Here is a 20,068-nt window from a genome sequence, read left to right on the forward strand (position 1 = left end):
TTGTGAGTAGGTTTGGGTAGTGATATGCCAGTAGCAAAACTATTAAACTGGTACTCGAGTTTTATTAAATAAATAAAAATAAAAAATAGAAATCGGTTGGGATATTTTTATTTGCAAAAATTTAGAATTTATATTTTCCCATGTGTTAACTTCTCTGAAATGTTTACTTATAATCCGAGTTTGCTTTAAGAATAATCTTAGTTTGATTTCTTCTAAGACTAGCCAGAGTACTCGACATTGCATGGAATTACTTAGCCGTCTAAAACCATTCATTTTTCAATATATTATCATTAATATGCATTCATATTAATAAGCATGAGTGCCACTATAAACATACTTGTTACAAGTTATAACCAGACTATAGTAAAATATTGGTTTTTTGTCTATAAAAACTGTTGAATTAGGCTTATGACCACGATTCAAATAAGTTAAACTAATTTTTAGATCAATTTGTGGAACATAAATAACAAAAACAATTTTGTATGGTCATCAGTACCCTATACTAAAGTGATATAGTCCTTCTGATATACTAGTATTATTATTATTATAAGATCCTTTTATATGTATATACAAAAATAATATATTCTATCACAAATAGAATCTATAATTTATTGAAAAATATGATTTTTTCACCGAAAGTTTTTTAGGAAGCAAAAAGTGATATTTAGTTTTCAGGCAAGTAACGAGTATTGAAGAGAGTAACGAGTACTCAAGCGAGTAACGAGTAAAGCTCTTAATTCATCTAGTATTTCTTTTTACAAACTCGAAAATACCCATGTAGTATAATTCAGCTCGCGGCACATCACTAGTTTGGGGAAAAGGAAATAAACACAAACTCTACTCCGTATCAAACTATGATACAGACAGGAATGACTCTGATCTTGATCCTCAATTCTACTCATGTACAAGCAACACTTACACTTATAATTTATTTCGTCTTTCACGTTATTGTGATTACTTTATGCTTATATGTTATCCTTTATATATACAAGTAAAAGGTAGGCTGGTGTTGCTTGGTCTTTGGAGAGAGTTTTTTGGATAACGTAAAACTATTCTATATTTCCTGCTTTTTTTAGAAATTTATTATCAATTTATATAATTAAATTAAAATATCTATAGTATATTCAGTATAAGCCTCCATTCTAGAGCAGGGGTTTGGTCAAGTGCCCCCTATGGCACTACTAAAACCAACTCTGCCAGTAGTATACTTACCACAGTTTAAGAACCACTTCTATGGTGGGGGATACATCATTTCTATATTGATATATTTATTCAACGTCATGTTTTTAAAGAGAAAATCCTTGACTCTTGATTTGTTACTCTTTTCATATTCATGGTTCAGGTAAATAAAGAGTGAGAACTCACTATGGTTTGGGAGACGAATTTAGTTTAATCTGATTTCAAGCGGACTGGCAGTAAAATCACTGAAAAATTAAATAAAACTAACAAAAAGTCTACCTTTTTTCTTTGTTTTAGTCGCTAATACCAATAACTAGTGCGAAGAAGAATAAATCATTTATCAAACGTATTATCTTTTTTTTTTTCTCTTAAACTCTTATAATTATACTTCATTCTTGAGGAGTTAACACGTCACAGAAATTGATATGAGTATTATTATATCGATTTGTGTGAGTATGCGGAGAGTAACACTGATGATTTCTGGGGGAGTTGATATCTTCTATATCATTATAGAAAAATTGGTTTTTAGACGACGCCTAATTACTCCAGGAAATGCCGAGTACTACTTCTGGTATATTATAAAAAGATGAAACACGATTCATAAGCAATCAAAATGATTATAAGGTAACTAAATGAATAAACAAAAGGAAATTTATTTTATTATTACAATTTATTATGTTTCTACAAATTTTATAAAGAAATTTCGATCAGTAAATAATTCGGTGACTAATATTTCTATTATAAAAATGCTATGGTATTACATTTAAAAAAAAAGGTAAGTACATATATAATTAAAAGGTAAAGAAAAGAAACTGTAGGAATATTAGGCAGTCAGTAGCGATAAAGTATTGATAAAATACATATTAAAACTCACTTCAAAAGGAAGTAAAAATGGCCTTTTTTTTTTGCGTCGTTGAGCTCTAATAATTGGCTCATTTCGTATTATTTCATGAACATTCGCATGATATTAAGCTCCATTCGATGAATTTGGATTGATTCTTAATTTAGCATTGATATTATCCTTTACGTCTCTTGTACTTTTTATAAAATAATCCTGTCTTGTACTTTGAAATTGCATTCCAAAACCATATTTATCTTCCGCATCCGGGGATTTTGACTTTAGTTTAAGTATATATGGATCTGGGCGCTCCTCAATCTTTAACCTTTGGTTCAACTTTGAGCTCAAAGTACTGAAAAGACTAGATTTTTCGCCAGGTTGATATGATCGTCGAAATCGATCATTCCTTTCAATGATTTGTACTGGAGGTCCAGTCATTGAGGTAGAACGCCGTAGAATGGACAGGGGCTCCTGATTTGCCATCATGGGAGGAAGATCTTCAACTGAGCCACGTGGTGTGGTATCGTCTTCATCTGTCATCAGGGATGAATCATTCTGTAGGGGTTCAAAAGATACATTCAATGTTTTACTGGGAGATAGTGAGTCCTTGTTTCCAATGGAGGATCTACGCATGGGTGGAGGGGGTTTCACGTCACAAGAATGGGAGTTGCTTCGATGGATTCCGAGATTATTCATTGTTGTGTTATGTGAGGGACTTAAATTACATCCTGAAATGGAAAAGGATTGGGGTTTGAGAAATATATACGCGTAATAATAAATTCCATGATAAATTTTCACGAGGATATGGATTTGACTAAAATTTACTATGTTTATTGTTAGTTTTGGATCGGTCTAAAAAAACTAAAAAGACTGCAGTCCTACCAGTACCACCCTAATAAATTTTATGAGTCCTAGGACCGGTTCTCGTCGGTCTTTTATTGTATCTACAACAGCTGAAATGACGCAGTTACTAACTATCTTCTTTCAGCTCTTGAAGTTTCATCATAACCTCGTTCAAAGAGACACAATACCTAAAGCTTAAACTAGGAGGTGTTTGGCTAGAAATTATTATCATATATTCTAGCCACCCACCTAAACGCTAAATGATAAAAAAATCAAACCGATGGAAAAAAAGACTGGAAGGGGGGAGGAGATAGACTGATGAGGCGACCAATCCAACACTTGGCATTATTAATAGTAGAATAAGACCTCAAAATTGAAGTTTTGGATTCGTAACTCAATACAATTCAGAGTTTTGAGATCTTAAAGATAAACAAATTAGCACTTTCATTAATATTTGATTAGCAATATTTCGTATATTTTTGTTATAAAAAAAAAAATACGATTATCATATTTTTTTTACCTTAAATTTTTCGAGGTAAATGGTGATTGATTTTTGATTTGGTTTCCCATATGGAGGTAAAACCCTTTTAATTTTGTTAAAGAAACTATAGAGCAAAAAATCCATGGAGTTAGGAAAAATGGTTTGATTTATAAAATCATGACTTTATATTTATAAAGTATTTTTTATATATTTGCATATAAAAGGATATGTTTGATGAAAACTTTATTTATTTTTATTTATATATATATAAAGTTATGATTTTTATAAATCACAACATTATTCTTTACTCCGTGAATTTTCCAGTCTACAGTTCTCTTTTTGATTATTAGGGTTTTACTTCTATATGGTTAATATTTAAAAAATCAAAAAAATTAAGGTCATGAATTACTTTTTTTCATCATAACAAAAATCAAAGAAAATTATAACATAAATTGTATTAAACTAAGTAATAGATGTATAAATATGCTTGCATATCATTGTTTTGGTCGATGAGATATCGCTAATTAAAATTGTAATTGCAATGCTAATTTCTTCATCTTTAAGATCTCAAAAACTCAGAGTTTGATTGAGCTACAGATCAAAAAAATTAATTCTTAGCTAGTCTACTGTAAAAAAATCACATTAATAGTTTTGTCTAATCCAATTCCTTGTGAAGAAGTTTCATGGTGAAACTGCATGGGACGTTGCTAGTTCCAAGTGTTTATCATATACACATCTATATATAAAACAAACTAGGTGCTATAAGTATTACGTTGTTGATAATTTTTGGTATAAGCTCTACCCCAAAATAATGGTAGCTAGCAACGTCCCTGGTGTAAGTAATCCTTAAAAATATAATCCATGCAAATGGGTACTAACAACTGCATGCACTCAATAGCTGGATGGAATTTACCTTGAACGGAGGAATCATTATTCCTTCGTAAACTCAGAGATCGCCTTTTCAGAGTCATTATATTTGAAATAAATTGTCGGTTCTCCAAAAAATTTGGATGATGATAAGATTCTTGATGGTTTTGATGGACATGGGGTGGGGATGAAAGTGGCGTTGATTGGCCTGAGTTAGGATTAATATTTATAAAATAAAATAAGTATATATTATTATAATAGGGATTCAATTGGATGAGTAAAACTTAATAAAAAGGACTCCAAGGTATGCACTAGTAAGTTCAGATAAAAAACAGGTTAATAAAAAGATCACAACAACGACAAAAAGAAAGGATTTTATCTAGTTAAGACCACAATCAATGTTTTGATTGAGAGAATGCACACTTAAATTAAGAGTGTTTTGTGCAAAGATAAAGGTAAGGAACTAAGTTCATTGATTTGATTTCTTTTTATTTTTAAAAAAGGAGTCAAACATCTCATGCAAATTGTAACTTAAGGGGAAAAAATAATGTACTGGAACTAATAATTACCTTCAATTGAGCATTGAGGCATATTTTCATCAAACTTGATTGTGCATTGACTTCCATATCCGCTTGAGGATCCAATAGATCCTGAGCTGGAGCTTGAGCCATCTTCTGCTGATCCCGTCTAATTAAGAAAGTTTAATAAATACGTATACCAAGGAATATTCTATTCTTAAAGCACAAAATCTTTCCCTTTTTTTTTTTTTTTTTTTTTTTTTGCCAACTAAAGGGGTTTTTTTCTATCACAAGCACTAGTACTGAGACTCGGCCCAAAACTAAATTTTTTTTTATAGATCAACTTTGGACCGATATTTTGGTCCAGACCATAGACCAAAATATAAAGGTTTTCTAATCGTGGACCGATATTAACGATCTCAATATAATATACCTATTTGAACTGTCTCTAAATCTTTACTTCTCAATCTTGATTTATGAGTTGTACAAATATGATTTATGCTACACATTTGATGTTATAGTTAAATGTTCCGATGTTCGCAAAAACTTCAAAAAGACCATTTTCAATGTCTGTTTCTATTCCATTATAGAATCGATCTAGAACAAAATATATATGATACCAATATGGACCAACTTTTTGAAGATATATCCAGGCCAAACTTTTTTAGAGAACAGAAAGGGGTCAGTCCACTAAAAATCATAACGGTCTTCGAACAGTTTAGTATTCTGAGACCCAAACTCTACCTTAATAGACACTTTTAGTGGAATGATTATGAGTTGAAAGTGATCACTTAACTAAAGGGGATTGAAACAAATATAAAAACTTTATTTATTTATGGTTAGTCTGATAACATTAAATTAATAAGTTTGTTTACATTTATGTATGTATGTTTGCCCGTACAGTCATTTTTGAGTGTTTCTAAGGACTATGTAAATATTTAATGTAAGGAACAACAATACAATCAGGACTGCGTGTTATATTAAAAAAGAAAAGAAAAGGGAGTATACAGCTGTATGTAAAAATTAATAAAATGTCGTAAATGTTTAAGTCAACTCATATTTTACACAACTGCATAATGTATAGAGGTGTATAAAATATGAGTTGACGGCTCATTTTTAACAAAGAGCGTGTGTAGAGAAAACTTATATTAAAAAGAAAAGGGAACAATATAATATAACATATAAAAACACGGGGATGACTTTATATGAGGTTTAACAACGAATCTGGGTACGCTCATCCCCTCATATTGAAAAAGAAAAAGGGGGTACATAAATATTTAGTTGTAAGTCCTGAGCCTTTTTTAGCGTGCGATTTTTTGTTGTTTGGCTAGGTAAAAAAGTTTTTTCCCTCATTTTTGATTGAAGAATATCAAAGTAATGAGCTATGACGTGTGAATGTGCTCGAAAAACGTAGAGTAGTAACACCTAGGATTTCTTAATAAGTCATCCTGTATCTTATTGAAGAGCAAAATTTGTCTGTTTGTCGACTCTTAATAAAACTCTAGACAATTCCGAGTACTTCTACTAGTAGATAAATAAATAAACAATCTTTAAATGTCAGAAATCCATTGTTTTATTTCGAACCTCTCTTTCTTTTCATTTAGTTATAGCCTTTAGTTGGTCAAAAAATCGGAAGATAGAAAAAGAGCGCGCGTTTCATGTATAGATCAAAACGGAAATATGTTCCAACTTACCACTTTCTTTCCAGGGAAGGAAAGTTCTTCTACTGTAGGGGTTTTGAGATCATCTCCTTCTTGTTCAGATTTTGGCGAGACAGTTTCATTTATAGTTCCGTTGACACTCCCATCATTTAATGCAGTATTTGTCGGCTTAGAATTTTTCATCTTGTCCAAGTCTTTACAATTCATGTAGACAGGATGAGGAATTACTACGGTAAGAACAATTTATCATTAACATCATAACTTAAGAGGGTAAAAAGTAGAGTAAAAAAACGCAAGATGCATTTTCAACGCAAAAAGCAATTTTTTTTCCTCATTTAAATTTGAGTGTTTATGCAAATGCAATCAAATTAGGTATCCCAAGTCACTATATAATATATTTTTTTACCCTACATAAAAATATGATCAATATGAAACCGTTATTTTATCATTTCATATTATATTTTCTTATTATGTTATTACACAACGTTTGAATGGTTGGCTTGGTTTTAACAGACATCTTTTTGTGTGTTCCTCAATTTTTTACTGCAGGGCGGGAGAGCTTCCTTTTTTTGTATAATGCATGGTTTATCAGCTGTAGAAATAGTAGTTGAGTGGGGGTGGCTTCATTCTAGAGCAAGATTCTAAATTTATTTTAGAAATTTTTATGACACTAAACTTATTGCAGTTTAGTTCCTGAGCTTTTAATGGTGCAATTTATGACAATCAGTTTATTGCTTCAATTTCTAATATCCAAAGAATTATATTTTTTTTTTAAAGCAGAATTATTTCAACAAGAATAATTATGCTATAGGGCTAAAATTGGCGCAATCAAATTTTATGTCGTGCAGTCATTCTAAATTGGAGCAAATTGTTATAATAGAGAAATTGGGATGGGTAATTTTAAGAAAAACAAACATTTCAATACCATTACGGTATCGTCAATATCAAATTACTTAATCCACAAATATGATACTAATTAAATTTTTTATCTTATATAATTATTCACCTAAAAGTTCTGCATGAAAAATTATTAAAAGAGAACAAAGAAAATAAAAAAAAATCATGTGAAACAGGAGAGTCCGCAGGATTATATTTTGGGGGGACTTAGTTTTTGGAAATTTTTTTTGGGGAAAATAAATTTGAAAAATAACTTTTTTTGTAAAAAAAGTCCCAAATTATAAATCAAAATATAAATGATTACAAAAAAGAATTCAAAAATCCACAGTTAATCTCAAAAAAATTATGTTTGTGTAAAAAAATTTTAAAAATCCAGAGCTATTTTTCAAAAATTAAATATTAAATTATTTTTTAAAAAGTTTCAAATATCCCACAGCTATTATGAAATAATTTAATTTTTTGAAAAAAAAAAATTTAAAAAGTTAAGTGATGTTTGAAAAAAAAGATTTCAAAAATCCACAGGTGTTTACGAAAAAATAATTTTTTCCAAAAATTTAAATTTCAAATTTTTTGAGATAATTTTCAAAAATTTTTTTATTAATTAAAAAAGTTAATTGGGAGGGGGCTACAGCCACTACAGCCCACACCCTTGGGGCGCCTCTGTAATTATTATACCGAAGCTAGGTTTCTTCAAATATGGAGAATGTCACCTCTCTGCTATAATTGTCAAAACTGTGTCAAATAAAAACTTTAAATGCGTAGCATCATTTTGAAAGATCCATAAAACTTTTCTGATGAATAAAACTTATTTTATTGCCGTTTGGAATAATGAGGTTATGTTGTCGAACTTTGTATTTAAAAAAATAGAAAGGAAAATATATGTAGAGGATGATTCATTTAAAAATTAACTATTTCATAAGAAAAATATATTTAAAATTTGTTTATATAATTTTCCCCTAAATTTAATTTTTCTTTCCATTTTATTCAATTGTAGAAAATTACCAAGCATGTAAAAAGACGTCTATTGTTTTTATACGTCAAAAAAAACGGACAATGCAAAATGGTTGATAACTAGTGTACCAACAGATATCAAAACAAAAATTTAGATTGAATTTGAAATTAAAAAATACCTGTTTCTTGTTTATCAGAGCAGTATATTGAAACTATTTTACGGTAATCATGTTTGTTAATCGTAAAATTATTAAAATGTAGCATTTTATTTAAGTTTTAATTAGAATTGAGCCATGGTAGAAGTGTAAATAATGAGGCTGAAATACTTTCTACCAAATTCAGTATAGTTTTTTAGAAGCAAAGTAAAGATACAACTATTTTATTTAATCTAACAATTTTTTACGTCCGACTCACTGAAGCAAATCACATTTTTTTTCTTATTGACATCATTCCCAAATGTATACCAAATCGTATAGATTGACTTGTATACTTTTTATGGCTTCAATATATATTTTTTTTGTAAAATAAATTATATCAGGAATTTTAAGTATAGTCCTACTTAATTTTTTAAATATAATTTTTCATCCATGTAATTAACTTCCTTTTGACGAACAATTAATTTTATCAGCAATGGATATAATTTATATTAAAATTATTGCAATAAACGTATTCATTATTATTCTAATAAAATAGTTTCATAATATCAAAAAATAAAATCCTTCAAGAAAATGATCACTCCAAAACTTGTACTACTTCCATTATAAAGTAAGAAAATCCATTTATGATAATTAAGTCATGCATAATTCTTGATCTACAATTAATTCTAAAATGATGGCTAACTAAATATAAATATGAACTCTTTATTCAAAGAAAAGTAAAATATTTAAAAGCCTTTCATATTAAATATCCTGAGTGAGTCTGATTATTTAGTTAATTATGTTAGTTAAATCTATATTAATAAAATAAAGTGTAACTATATTTAGGTAAAATGCTTGAAAAAAAGGCATTTTTGATCCAAGAAATAAAATTGTAGTCATATTGATGAAATTCCTTGGCGGTTTTGCATGTTACATCGAGTGTGTATACTATAAATATTACTCCGGGATGTGTATCATATAACAAAATAATATCAAGAAAAAAAAAGTATTCAGTATTGAGTAATTACGTGTGAGTGTGCTCATGAAAAGCAGTGAGTAGCACTAAGGATTTGTAAGGGAGTTATTTTCTATATAATTAAAACAGAATGTGTTAATTTGTCGACCCCGAATAACTCCAGAAAATACCAGGTACTATTGCTAGTAACTAATATAAAACCAGATTATTCAAAAAAAGTTACGAACTCTATTAGGCAGGATTTGTTTATTATGAAAGATAATTAATGTAACTTCCTTACCCATATCTCGTTTGTCGGAGTGAAAGTTAGGAACCATTGTCAGGTTGAGTGTTGGTTTAGGAATAGCATAATGAGGACCGTTATCTAAGGAGACCATTGGTTTGTTATGGTGACTAGAAGCTCTGTCGATGGATGCGCAACGAACATATGCGCCATGAAAGGATGTCGAAGTGATTGACCGATCAGCCGAAGAGCACCTTTGAGGTAAAGGCGGCCTTTTCATTAAGGTGTGCGAGTCAGATATTCTATGAAAAGGACTTAAAAAGACATTATATTAGAATACATTGAATTTATGCCTATAATAATTAATTATTTACCTATAGGTCCTTTTGATAGTCGAAAAATTGTTATACTGATTTAAAAGAGATTTTGAATTAATTTCTTCCAACTCGGAATCCGTATTGTTCCCAGACTCAACATGATTTGAAGCAAATGTGGTTCCTGTGACAACTGGTCTCTGTGTTCTTTTATCATAGGATGTGGATATAGTACGAGGACGAACTTGATGGGCTCCGTCCCATGATGTGGATGACATGGGCCGTGCAATATCTCCAATTGGATTGCTTAAAGTGAATTTCTGATGGGAAAGAGACGAACTTGGTCTAGTAGAAAGAGATTCATTTTTCGTGGTCGTGTAAGCTTCATAATCAGACTTAAATAATAAAAATAAGAAATAGAATTTAAATACAAAATCGTTGATTTTTGGGCTTGCTTACTCCGCTTTGAATTGATCGTTGAGTCGGAGATCCGTTAATACTAATACTAACTGAAGAATTAGACGTTCCCGTTGATCCACCAGAATCCAATGAACTCATGGATCCTTTTCTCGATCCCATGGAAGATGAAGGAGTAGATGGCGGAGTTGCAAGGCAAATACTTCCACCATTTTCCCCTTCCTTACCTCTGACACCCTTTTGTACAAAATCTTCAATAAATATCTCTGTGGACTCTTTGAGTGAAGCTGTTCGATTAAGTTTCGATAATATTTCCTCAATTTGATGTATTTCAGTGAACATGGCTATTTCTTCATCAAGCACTGGTTTTAAAAATGCAACAAAAGTGCAATAGCGGTTCCGATCTTCCGACAAAGCCTTCCGTACAGCAGTGCGCTCTGTGTTTTCAAAAGTTTTGAATTGAGCATTTAAATCTTTAGAGCATTGGTCAAATAAGCGCTTCACACTCGGATCTGCAACTTTTTCTTTTTTCAATTTTTTTTTAAGGCGCTGCACTTGGTCAGATTTCTTTTTGATTTGACTCCGACTTTTCTTATAGCCTGTCATATGATAATTAGTATGAATTAAAAGACCCTGCAAAGGAATTGATTATAATACCTTTGGAGTGCTCTTTGTCAAAGGTGACTGCACACTTTTTCCATTCTTCTAACTTTCCTTGAATTGGAAGTACCAGGCAATCCATTAAAGCTCTAAAGAATAAATAGTTTTTTATACTTTTGATTGATTCTAAGTAATAATTATATGTTAAATCTTGCTTAACAACAAAATAATTTAATTTTATGGTTTACTCAATTATAAGTACTAGTTTCAAATTCCGGTATAAAAAAGTAGACCGGTCTGTGAACTTTATGTTTTTAGCGGACTGAAATAACTCGGTTATTTTAAGAAAGCTCAGTCACTCAAAAAAAAAAAAAATAATAATGATATTGTAAATTACAACATTTTCTCCTAAAAGATACATAAAAAAGGGTCTGAATCATTTGGTAGTAAGCCAACACTTCTCAACTATGAAAAACAAATTGTTGAGAATTGTTCACAGCTTGAAGGAGCTAATTTAATTCAAGCAATCAACGTTCAGAACAATAATTAAAAGGTAAAAAGTGAAAACATCAAGAGATGTACACAAAATACATGGTATATTTTTGTGTTAGCGAGTTTAAGCTTTGAGATCAAACTCAAAGGCAAAATTCAGTTAAGAAAAATTTCATTTAAAATTAATTCTAAATATGAACAATTCAAGACGTCAATTAGGTTTTATCATTGTGAACGTTACCCTACATTGACGTCATATGAATTTAAAAGTGTTCCATAAATAATATTAGTTCAACTCATAAGGTAGATTGGGGGGGGCGGAATCCGTCCATAAATTAACAATTAAAGTTGTTGGTCTCTACCAAAATATCAGTCCAAATTGGTTTTAAAAAAATACTGAAGATCGGACCAAGGAAAAAATCGTTATCGAACCGGAGAAAAAAGTTGGTCCTCATCCATGTCTCAACACTAATAACTACATATGTGGCCCGTCAAGAAACACGTTAGCTAGAATATTTTTTCGTGGAAAATATCCTAAAATACATAATTATGTGTTCTTAAAATAATTATCTTGCAACTCTATTTTCAAACTATTCTGATTAATCCTTAGAAGACACTGGAAATTAAACTTAAAGTTTCTAAAAATTCTGAATCGCAATTAAAGAAAAACATTACATTTGAAATATTATGTCTTAGACAAATATAATGTCAAATTTGTATGGACCATCGGATAAGGGATAAAGTACAACTCTTTTTGTTGAAGACACTCCATCCTTTTGACCGAATGTGTCCTTTTTGTACGTCACTGGTCTAGTTAAAGTCAGGACGCAGTTGATCTTTGCACTTTTGATTCATGAAACCTTCATACGTTGGTACGTATGAATTACTCAGGATAATAAGGGAGGAAAGAGAAGGGAGGAAATGGAGTGGAAAGACATTTCATTCATTGTCATTTGGAAGTTTATTTCCTACTAAGCATTTGGATAAATAGATTCCATTCATATTTTCCCATTGGGAAATCCTTGCATAAGGCTTTTTTATCCTTTCATTTTGTTTTGTTCAAGGGATCTCTCCTTTTTGTGACTCATTTGGTGAATCTCATATCCTTTACTGGAAGGATCGTTAATTATGCAAATGCTCCTTCACATCAAGGTCTGGCATAGAGACTTCTGACATAGTAAGTACTTAAATGATACTTAGGAAATAAAATTTTCTAAAGCATCTTCTTACAATCAAGCGTTCGAATTTTTCGTGAATCGATGGGGCAGAGATCACAATTAAGGTTAATTATTTTTTAATTAACCTATATTGTATTCAAATTTCTGGGATGAGATGATATACCCAAGAATTTCATCTATAGTTTACCATTATTTGATTTAAAAGTCTTAAATTGTCCCCTATATGGGCCTTTAAATGCAATCAATCAATTTATTAATCTTTTAAGTTAACGATCAGTTTTTGCTCATTCAAGTGCAATTTCCTGTTCCTTAAAGGGATTATTAGAATAATTTGTTGATAGAAATTGATGAAGACTTGTCAAAAAATACAAATGTAATCCACACTCTATCTGAAGAAAAATTATTCTATCTTGCTCTTCTGTTGCCAAGCACATATTATGTATTAATTAACACCTACCAAAATAATATATGCTCATCGACCGCTTATACGAAGTATAAGTTGAATAATTTTGAATATACAAAAATATATATAATCAATGCTTACCCAGCAAGCGTCTTCATTCTAGACTCCAGTGCTCTATGCCTCATAACAATTCTTGTTAAACAAGTTCCAATATCCCTTGTAGCACCTGTAAAAATATATTTTATTAGTAAAAAAATAACATTCATGCAATCTTACAATGAAAGTTTAAGAGATAAAATCAATGATGGATTAATCTACCTAGTATATAACTTAATTATAATTTCAAAAGGGTCAACATTAATGTAAAGTCGTAAATTATATAAATTCTCAAATTTTTAATTCTTATGCATAAACAAGTCTTAAAAAACCCATATTTTATAACCGCAGTCATAAAACTCTTTATTATGTAAGAGACAACTTTGATTTACTATATTACTCAAATATTTTCTTTTTTCAACCATTCTTTGTGATATTTTATATTTAAATTTAAAGTTATAACATTTGAATCAAGATTTTTTGTGAATATTTTTTTATATTAGTAACTGTAAAAAAAAAACTTTTACCGTTTTCAATAATGATAAATATATTATTATCCCTTGTTTAGAGTAATTACATTAGCTAATAGTAACAGTTATAATGTTTTATAAATATTATATGGTCAGTTTCTTGTTTGTTCACGAAATAATTTATTTCTATCGAGTAACTTTTTGTCAGAGATTTATTAAAAGTTTAAAGTTGATACAAAAATATATATAAGCTTTATTATATTATTAGTGATGGTATATGTCATGCCCAGAGGAAGTAGGCGTCGGCTAACACATATTTTTCTTTAATAATATAGTAGATAACTCCGCAAGAAATCTCTTGTTTTACTCTTTGATCATCATAAGCACAATAAATACTCAATACTTATAAATATTCATACTGGGCCAACCGTTATTATTTACTCATCTTTATTTTGCCAATTTTGAGATGTCAAGAGTCACTTTTTTACCATTTTCCTATGAGCAATATGATGGAATACATCATTAGCAGACTACTCCTAAGAAAAACATTGACCTAGTCACCAATTGTACGAGTAGAGGATTGAGATAGTAGTACTCTTCCGCGCAGGATTGTTCCAGAATGTCATCGGGGAGCAGACTTGAACCTTGAGAAAAACAATTTAAAATGTTTTCTATACATGGAGATAATGTAAATCCTATTGACACGTTGAGCTTTACCTACAGACGCTCGTTACAACATTGATATTTTCAGGGATGAAAGTAATACTATAATGTAAGAGGGACCAAGTTTGTTAAGTTGATAAATGAATAAAAGTTGTTTTTTTTTGTCAAATTCTAAAACGGCTCTGACTATTCTTTCATTCTTGAGGAGAAAACATATTATACGTATAAACTATAAAGTGTAACCCCGAATATCCTTCCTCATGAATTACGGAGAATAATGCTGAGGACTAATTGGACTTGGAGTAGAATTAAGGATCAGAATTGAAGTAATTCCTGCCTATATCATTGATAGATACAGAGTCGGATTTGTATTTGATATTGTAGTTTCGGTTGCTTTTTTTAACCATACCACAGAATAGTGTTGTCCATGTATATTTCTTAGAGCAAGTAGGTACGAAGTTTCAAAATGAGTTCTTTATAGATAAACAGAAATACAAATTTTCCTATATAATGATGGAATTCAGATATTTTATAATCCGTTTGATATATTCTTTGATTGATTCGATTTTTTTGAAAAAATTTATCGACTTTCATAAGAGTTATAGTTTTTGATGATTTCTACATATTATATAATGCATATAATTGATTACTCAAATGATTCGAGTTTTGAATATTCAAACTCAATTAAATTCAAATTTTTCCCAAAAGTATTTCAAACAGCTTAAATTTATTTTCCAAAATTGTGTACTTTGTAAAGTCGAGTTTTTTTTAGCCAAATTCAACATTAATTTCATGTATTAGGTAGGAGTTTTTTTTTTTAATTAAGTATTTTATTGTTTGAAAGAAAAGGTATCATAAAATAATGCCTAATGCTTAGTAACTTTTTTATTTAAAGATAAATAAATCGTGTTCAATGACTATTACATTTTTTGGAGGCAATTTCAATAAATGTTTCTTTGTACAAATGGCTTAGACTTTCATTATATTTGTTTAATTAAAAGCAATGGGTACATAATTTTATTTTTGCGTAATAAAACTGAAATTAAGGAAATAAATATTGTATTAATTTAATAAAAGTAGACTTAATGACTAAGCAGAAGATACATGGTTATCACATGAAGTAATGTAGTCTAGTACAGGTTGTTGCAAATAAAACTGTACAAACTTTAAAGCCTTTCATAATGGTGGCATTGACAGTCAATAACGCTATCAAATTATTTTTTTTACATATTCCTAGTTAATGATTACCTGTATTACTCTGGATTTGTAATACCAGTAGTCCAAATTACAAACATTCCATCAAAAGTAAATCAAAACGATGGATCTAGCCAGAGCCCAGCAGACATTTCAGGCTTCTAAACTATCCCAAAAAGCTGCTAATGATGTTATCAATGATCTTGATGAGAACATTGCAATACCCTATATATACCTACATAGGACTACTTTAACCTGTTTATGCACATTAATCAACATAAAGTATTATCTAAGTTGGAGGAAATAATAAAAATGGAGCAATGGTTGTTTATATCATATACATTATAACACATATGTGTACTGTAAAAGGATAAAAGCGAGTATATAAAAAAATAGAAGGAAATAATGAGTACTAAATCATAGAGATCTTTATTATTTCGGGAAAATATTTCTAAATATATAAATTAAATACTTATCTTCATTTTATGATCAACCACCAGGGGTTTTGATAAAAAACTAAAAGGTAAAAAGGAAATACCCACAAATTAAATCTGAAATCTTAATATCATTGATGCTTCGAAGCTTTTTTTTTATTATGTATACACTAGAGGGAGTACTCAGAGTTGCTCAGAGTTATAAGCTTTAAAATATTAAAACAAAATGTCGTAAAGGGAAATTTCAAAGGTACTTTTTGGGGCCTTCATATGATTATTAAACCGGGATTGTTCAAAAAGTTGACGATATTTTTTTAGTGTTGCAATACTATCTGTCTGGGCGTGATAAATTTTTGTAAGTCTTAGGACCGGTTCCAGGGGCGTACGCAGAATTAAATATATTTATATATATATATATATTTTTTTTTTTGATTTTTTTTGAAAAAAAATTAAAAAATTAAATTATCAGCAAAATTCATCACTGGACATTTCATTCCCAGTTGGAAGAAGGATATTTATTGACGTCATATGGCCTAAGTTTCTAAGCAGCAAGTATTTCTTGTTTAGTACTATACAGGGAGGACTGGGCAGTCGGCAGTGTGGATGAGTAGTCCACACGTAATAGATGGGAGACGGATATAATTGATTTATGGTGTTTATGGATATGACGCCAATTCCATATTGGCGGGTTTTTGGAGTCCCCGAATCTGACAAGTCACACACTTGGAGAGATTTCAACCATCAATCAATATTGATGAACACTACGACAAGAAAATGAAAAGACACAGGGGTTCTCGTAGAAAAGTACAAGAGTAATAAAAACATTAGTAATATATTTTTCGTTTTCATAACAGTGGAAGGTATTCATTGATTATGTATATTTACTAATACTTTTTAAGAAAAAATAGCAAAAAATTATTTAGATATCCCAGATTGCTCTTAAGAAAATGATTTCATTCAGAATCAGGAGCCCCTTTAAAGGTTTTTATAAATAATACATAACAGAAAGAAGGATTCAGGACTCGCACTCAATTTATAAGGGTTCTTATGAAACATAGCAAGCCCACAAGTACATGAGCCCTGCTAAATATGTTGTCCCTCTCCTTATTAGGAGATTCAAACATTTACAGAGGTTTTTTTGTTTTTTTGGTCCATCAAAAATACAATTAAAAAGATAATAAAATCTCAAGAATATAAATGTCACAATTTATATCAAATTTATTTGGTGTATAATGTCAAAAAAAGAATATTTTATAATTTTCTTGTTTTAAAGGTGTATATTTATATTGGAAAAATATATAAAAAAGTTGAAGTATTATAGAATATTTATGCTTCTCTATTCAAGCAATAAAAAATAGCGTGTATTCATACAATCCATAAGGGGTTCAATCATTTGCAATAAGTATAGATCTATCTCAAAAAAGACAGAGGCTCACAATATATATATATCATATTTGGGAATTAGTAATGATTTTTATTACTATTATTAATCAAAGTCAGTAGTATGTAATATTATAGTTACTCAAATAATCACTTAAAAGATGTGTATACGTGGCGCATTTAAATAAAAACAATCTTGAACAAACATAAAAGAAATGAGAAGATCACAATATTTTTATAGATTATATATACAACCAGACCAATATTTAATGGACACATTTAAGTCTATTATAAGGCTTGTATTCAAAATTATGGGATGAGTTATGATACTTAAAGAGTTTAGCTTAGTTCAGAACCTTTGTTTGATTTAACAGACTTTCATTAGCCCTGATATGGTCCCTTTTAAATAAAATATATCAAATTATCGTTATTTTATTGTAACGATCGATATTGCCTACTTTAAATAGTATTTCCGGGATAACTAAAAAGAATATTAATTGACAATCATTCGTAGAAGGATACAAATGTAATCCACACTTAATTTTGTGAAAAATCATTCAAATTTAGTTTTGTATTGATGCGCTGCATATCTCATAGACTCTATTTAACAGCACTTATATTCAATGATGTCCTGCAATCAATTATAAAACATTTATTTCCAAAATTAATCCGCATAGAACCAAGCACAACTTGATATAATAAATCTTTTATACCTTTTTTCAAACAAATAACTTCATTATTTTTGTACACTGTGGTTTTTACAGAGATTGTCGTCCATTTTTGAAAAAATTTATATTTATTTTAATTTTTTTCTGGGGGGAAAATGGGGGAAATGTTATTCAATATCCTGTATAGATGATGACATTTTCAAAAAAAAAAAGGTTTTTTTTTTTTAAATAATGGATCATAATTCATTAGTCGAAAAATACTGGAAATAATTTGCATTTATATTAAAACCTTGTGTAATATTTAACTCAAGCCAATGCATTTTATTGCAAAAGTTTAAATACCTACATATACACTAATGGTGGCCAAAAATATACAGAAATTAATTAGTTGCTCATATACAACATCTGGTAACTTTTTTTTTTTTTTTTTTTTTTTTTTTTTTCAGTTTGGTTAAAGTTAACAATATTTCCTTCTTCTTGTCAAGTTTCATTGCGATCGCTTGAAAAATGAATTACAAGAACAAAATCGAAAAATCATTGATTATCTCCTACAAACCTCACAATTTTATTAGACGAGAATACCTTAACAGAAGACAAGCTTCACAAGCTTAAAATTGACACACTGTATAAATTTACCAACACGTTATCCGTTTTCTTTCGATATCAAAATTGGAGACCTCGACAGCGCAAACTTGTAAGTTGAAACTCAATTATCGCAACTTTTTAATAATAAAAAAATATCGGGTGGTCCATTGAAATCTGAATACATACTAATTCAATAATTAAGGAAGGTCGAGTGATGGAAATTTATTCATATTTCGATATATTAAAGCATAAACAATAAGTTATAAAACTAAACAGTCTTGAGCTCTCTAGCTTCCATACAAGTCGAGAAAATGACACTTGAACATGATTAACGAATTTTCATTCGTGCATTCCAAGCAATTGGACGTTTTCAGGACGACCGTCTACGTTGTCAACAAGTTCGAAACGTTGGAGACGGAAAATGGCTATGAAAAAAGGCCAAACTGGATCCGAAGGAGTTAAATAAAACAACCTAGGCCAGTCCCCCCTCCCCCAAGTCCATGAGAGATCATGCAAGAGATCTCGGGATTTCACACCAGAATATCAAGAGAGCTATACAAAAAAGGAGGTGGAAAGAGCCTTGTGAGGGTGGAAAGGCTATTTTTGACACCAGCAATAATATTTCCTCCGTTGTAACACTCTTTTGAGTTCTTATAAACTCTTTTTTGACACTTTTGGCCATCCCACATCCCCCATGACAACCCCCTAGACAATACCTTTTGGGTACATGTCAAGTAGAAGGCCTGCAGTGTCCGTCATACAAACACCGAGGACCTCAAAGCCACAGTTTGCCCGCAATTTGACGCCTTGAGTTCAATGCCTTCCCTTCCACCTATAAGCCATAATTACCACTTTGGAGGGCTAAATTAATAATTAAGAGTGCTCAAAGACATATCTTTCCATAGTACTAATTTTGTTGAAGTGATATTGTTTAAAAATTATATTATATCTTGTGAATTTTAAAATTCAAAGTGTTTAGATTTAGAGGAAACCCTTGGTAATTAAAGGAGATTGTGAATTTATCTCTTATGGAAGAGGACAAGGAGTCGATCCGTGGACTGAGGGATAAGGACAAGGTATAATAAAAGTTTCCTTTCTGAAAATGTAAAAAAAGGAGGCGCAGTATACGCAAAGTATCAAATTTTCCTAACTTTTTTTCTAATTTATTTGTTTCAAAATACAATTTTAGAAAAAATCTTTTTCGACACTTTTCATGGCCTACAAAAATGTCTAATAAAATTAGTTTTTGCAAAATAACAAAAAATGTCTTGTCAGTATCTATATTCACAAAGTAAAAAACGTTTGCTTTTTTTTTTAATAATTTGATCGAGATGTTCGACCTAAAGATGACTCGTGGGACAATGCAACCTTCCATAGGCAATTTACATACAATATCACAGCTATTCCACACTAAGCGTAATCGAAATTCGAAAAAGTAGAAAATCAAGCCGCTCTAATGGGATCTCTTAGAGGAAATGGGATCATCTTGCTCCCCATTTCCACCCACCCTGTACTTATATAATCATTATATTTTTACACTACAATTTTCAAACTAAAAATTCAAGTTGAAGTAAAAGTCCATTGTCAGAGTCTTAGTCTTCAT

The 20,068-nt window shown here is 30.1% G+C and overlaps 1 protein-coding gene across 4 annotated transcripts in view; it reads right to left on the reverse strand.

The window, feature by feature from the left end:
- Positions 1–1,830: 1,830 nt before the first annotated feature.
- LOC121132486 (uncharacterized) overlaps positions 1,831–20,068 on the reverse strand; it is a 106,523-nt gene continuing 88,285 nt past the window's right edge. For 2 of the 4 annotated variants that reach the window (XM_040727892.2, XM_040727893.2), the window contains 9 exons: positions 13,117–13,201; positions 10,960–11,051; positions 10,345–10,901; positions 9,946–10,280; positions 9,629–9,885; positions 6,421–6,614; positions 4,778–4,895; positions 4,255–4,416; positions 1,831–2,745 (listed from right to left, as the gene is read on the reverse strand). In XM_040727892.2, coding sequence (XP_040583826.1) covers positions 2,147–2,745; positions 4,255–4,416; positions 4,778–4,895; positions 6,421–6,614; positions 9,629–9,885; positions 9,946–10,280; positions 10,345–10,901; positions 10,960–11,051; positions 13,117–13,201 — 2,399 coding nt within the window. In that variant the 3' untranslated portion in view covers positions 1,831–2,146. The remainder of the gene's footprint in view (positions 2,746–4,254; positions 4,417–4,777; positions 4,896–6,420; positions 6,615–9,628; positions 9,886–9,945; positions 10,281–10,344; positions 10,902–10,959; positions 11,052–13,116; positions 13,202–20,068) is intronic. The other 2 variants (XM_040727894.2, XM_071886601.1) reach the window with 1 other exon arrangement.

Source organism: Lepeophtheirus salmonis, chromosome 2, assembly GCF_016086655.4.
Source record: "Lepeophtheirus salmonis chromosome 2, UVic_Lsal_1.4, whole genome shotgun sequence".
In the NCBI taxonomy this organism is placed as follows: domain Eukaryota; kingdom Metazoa; phylum Arthropoda; class Copepoda; order Siphonostomatoida; family Caligidae; genus Lepeophtheirus; species Lepeophtheirus salmonis.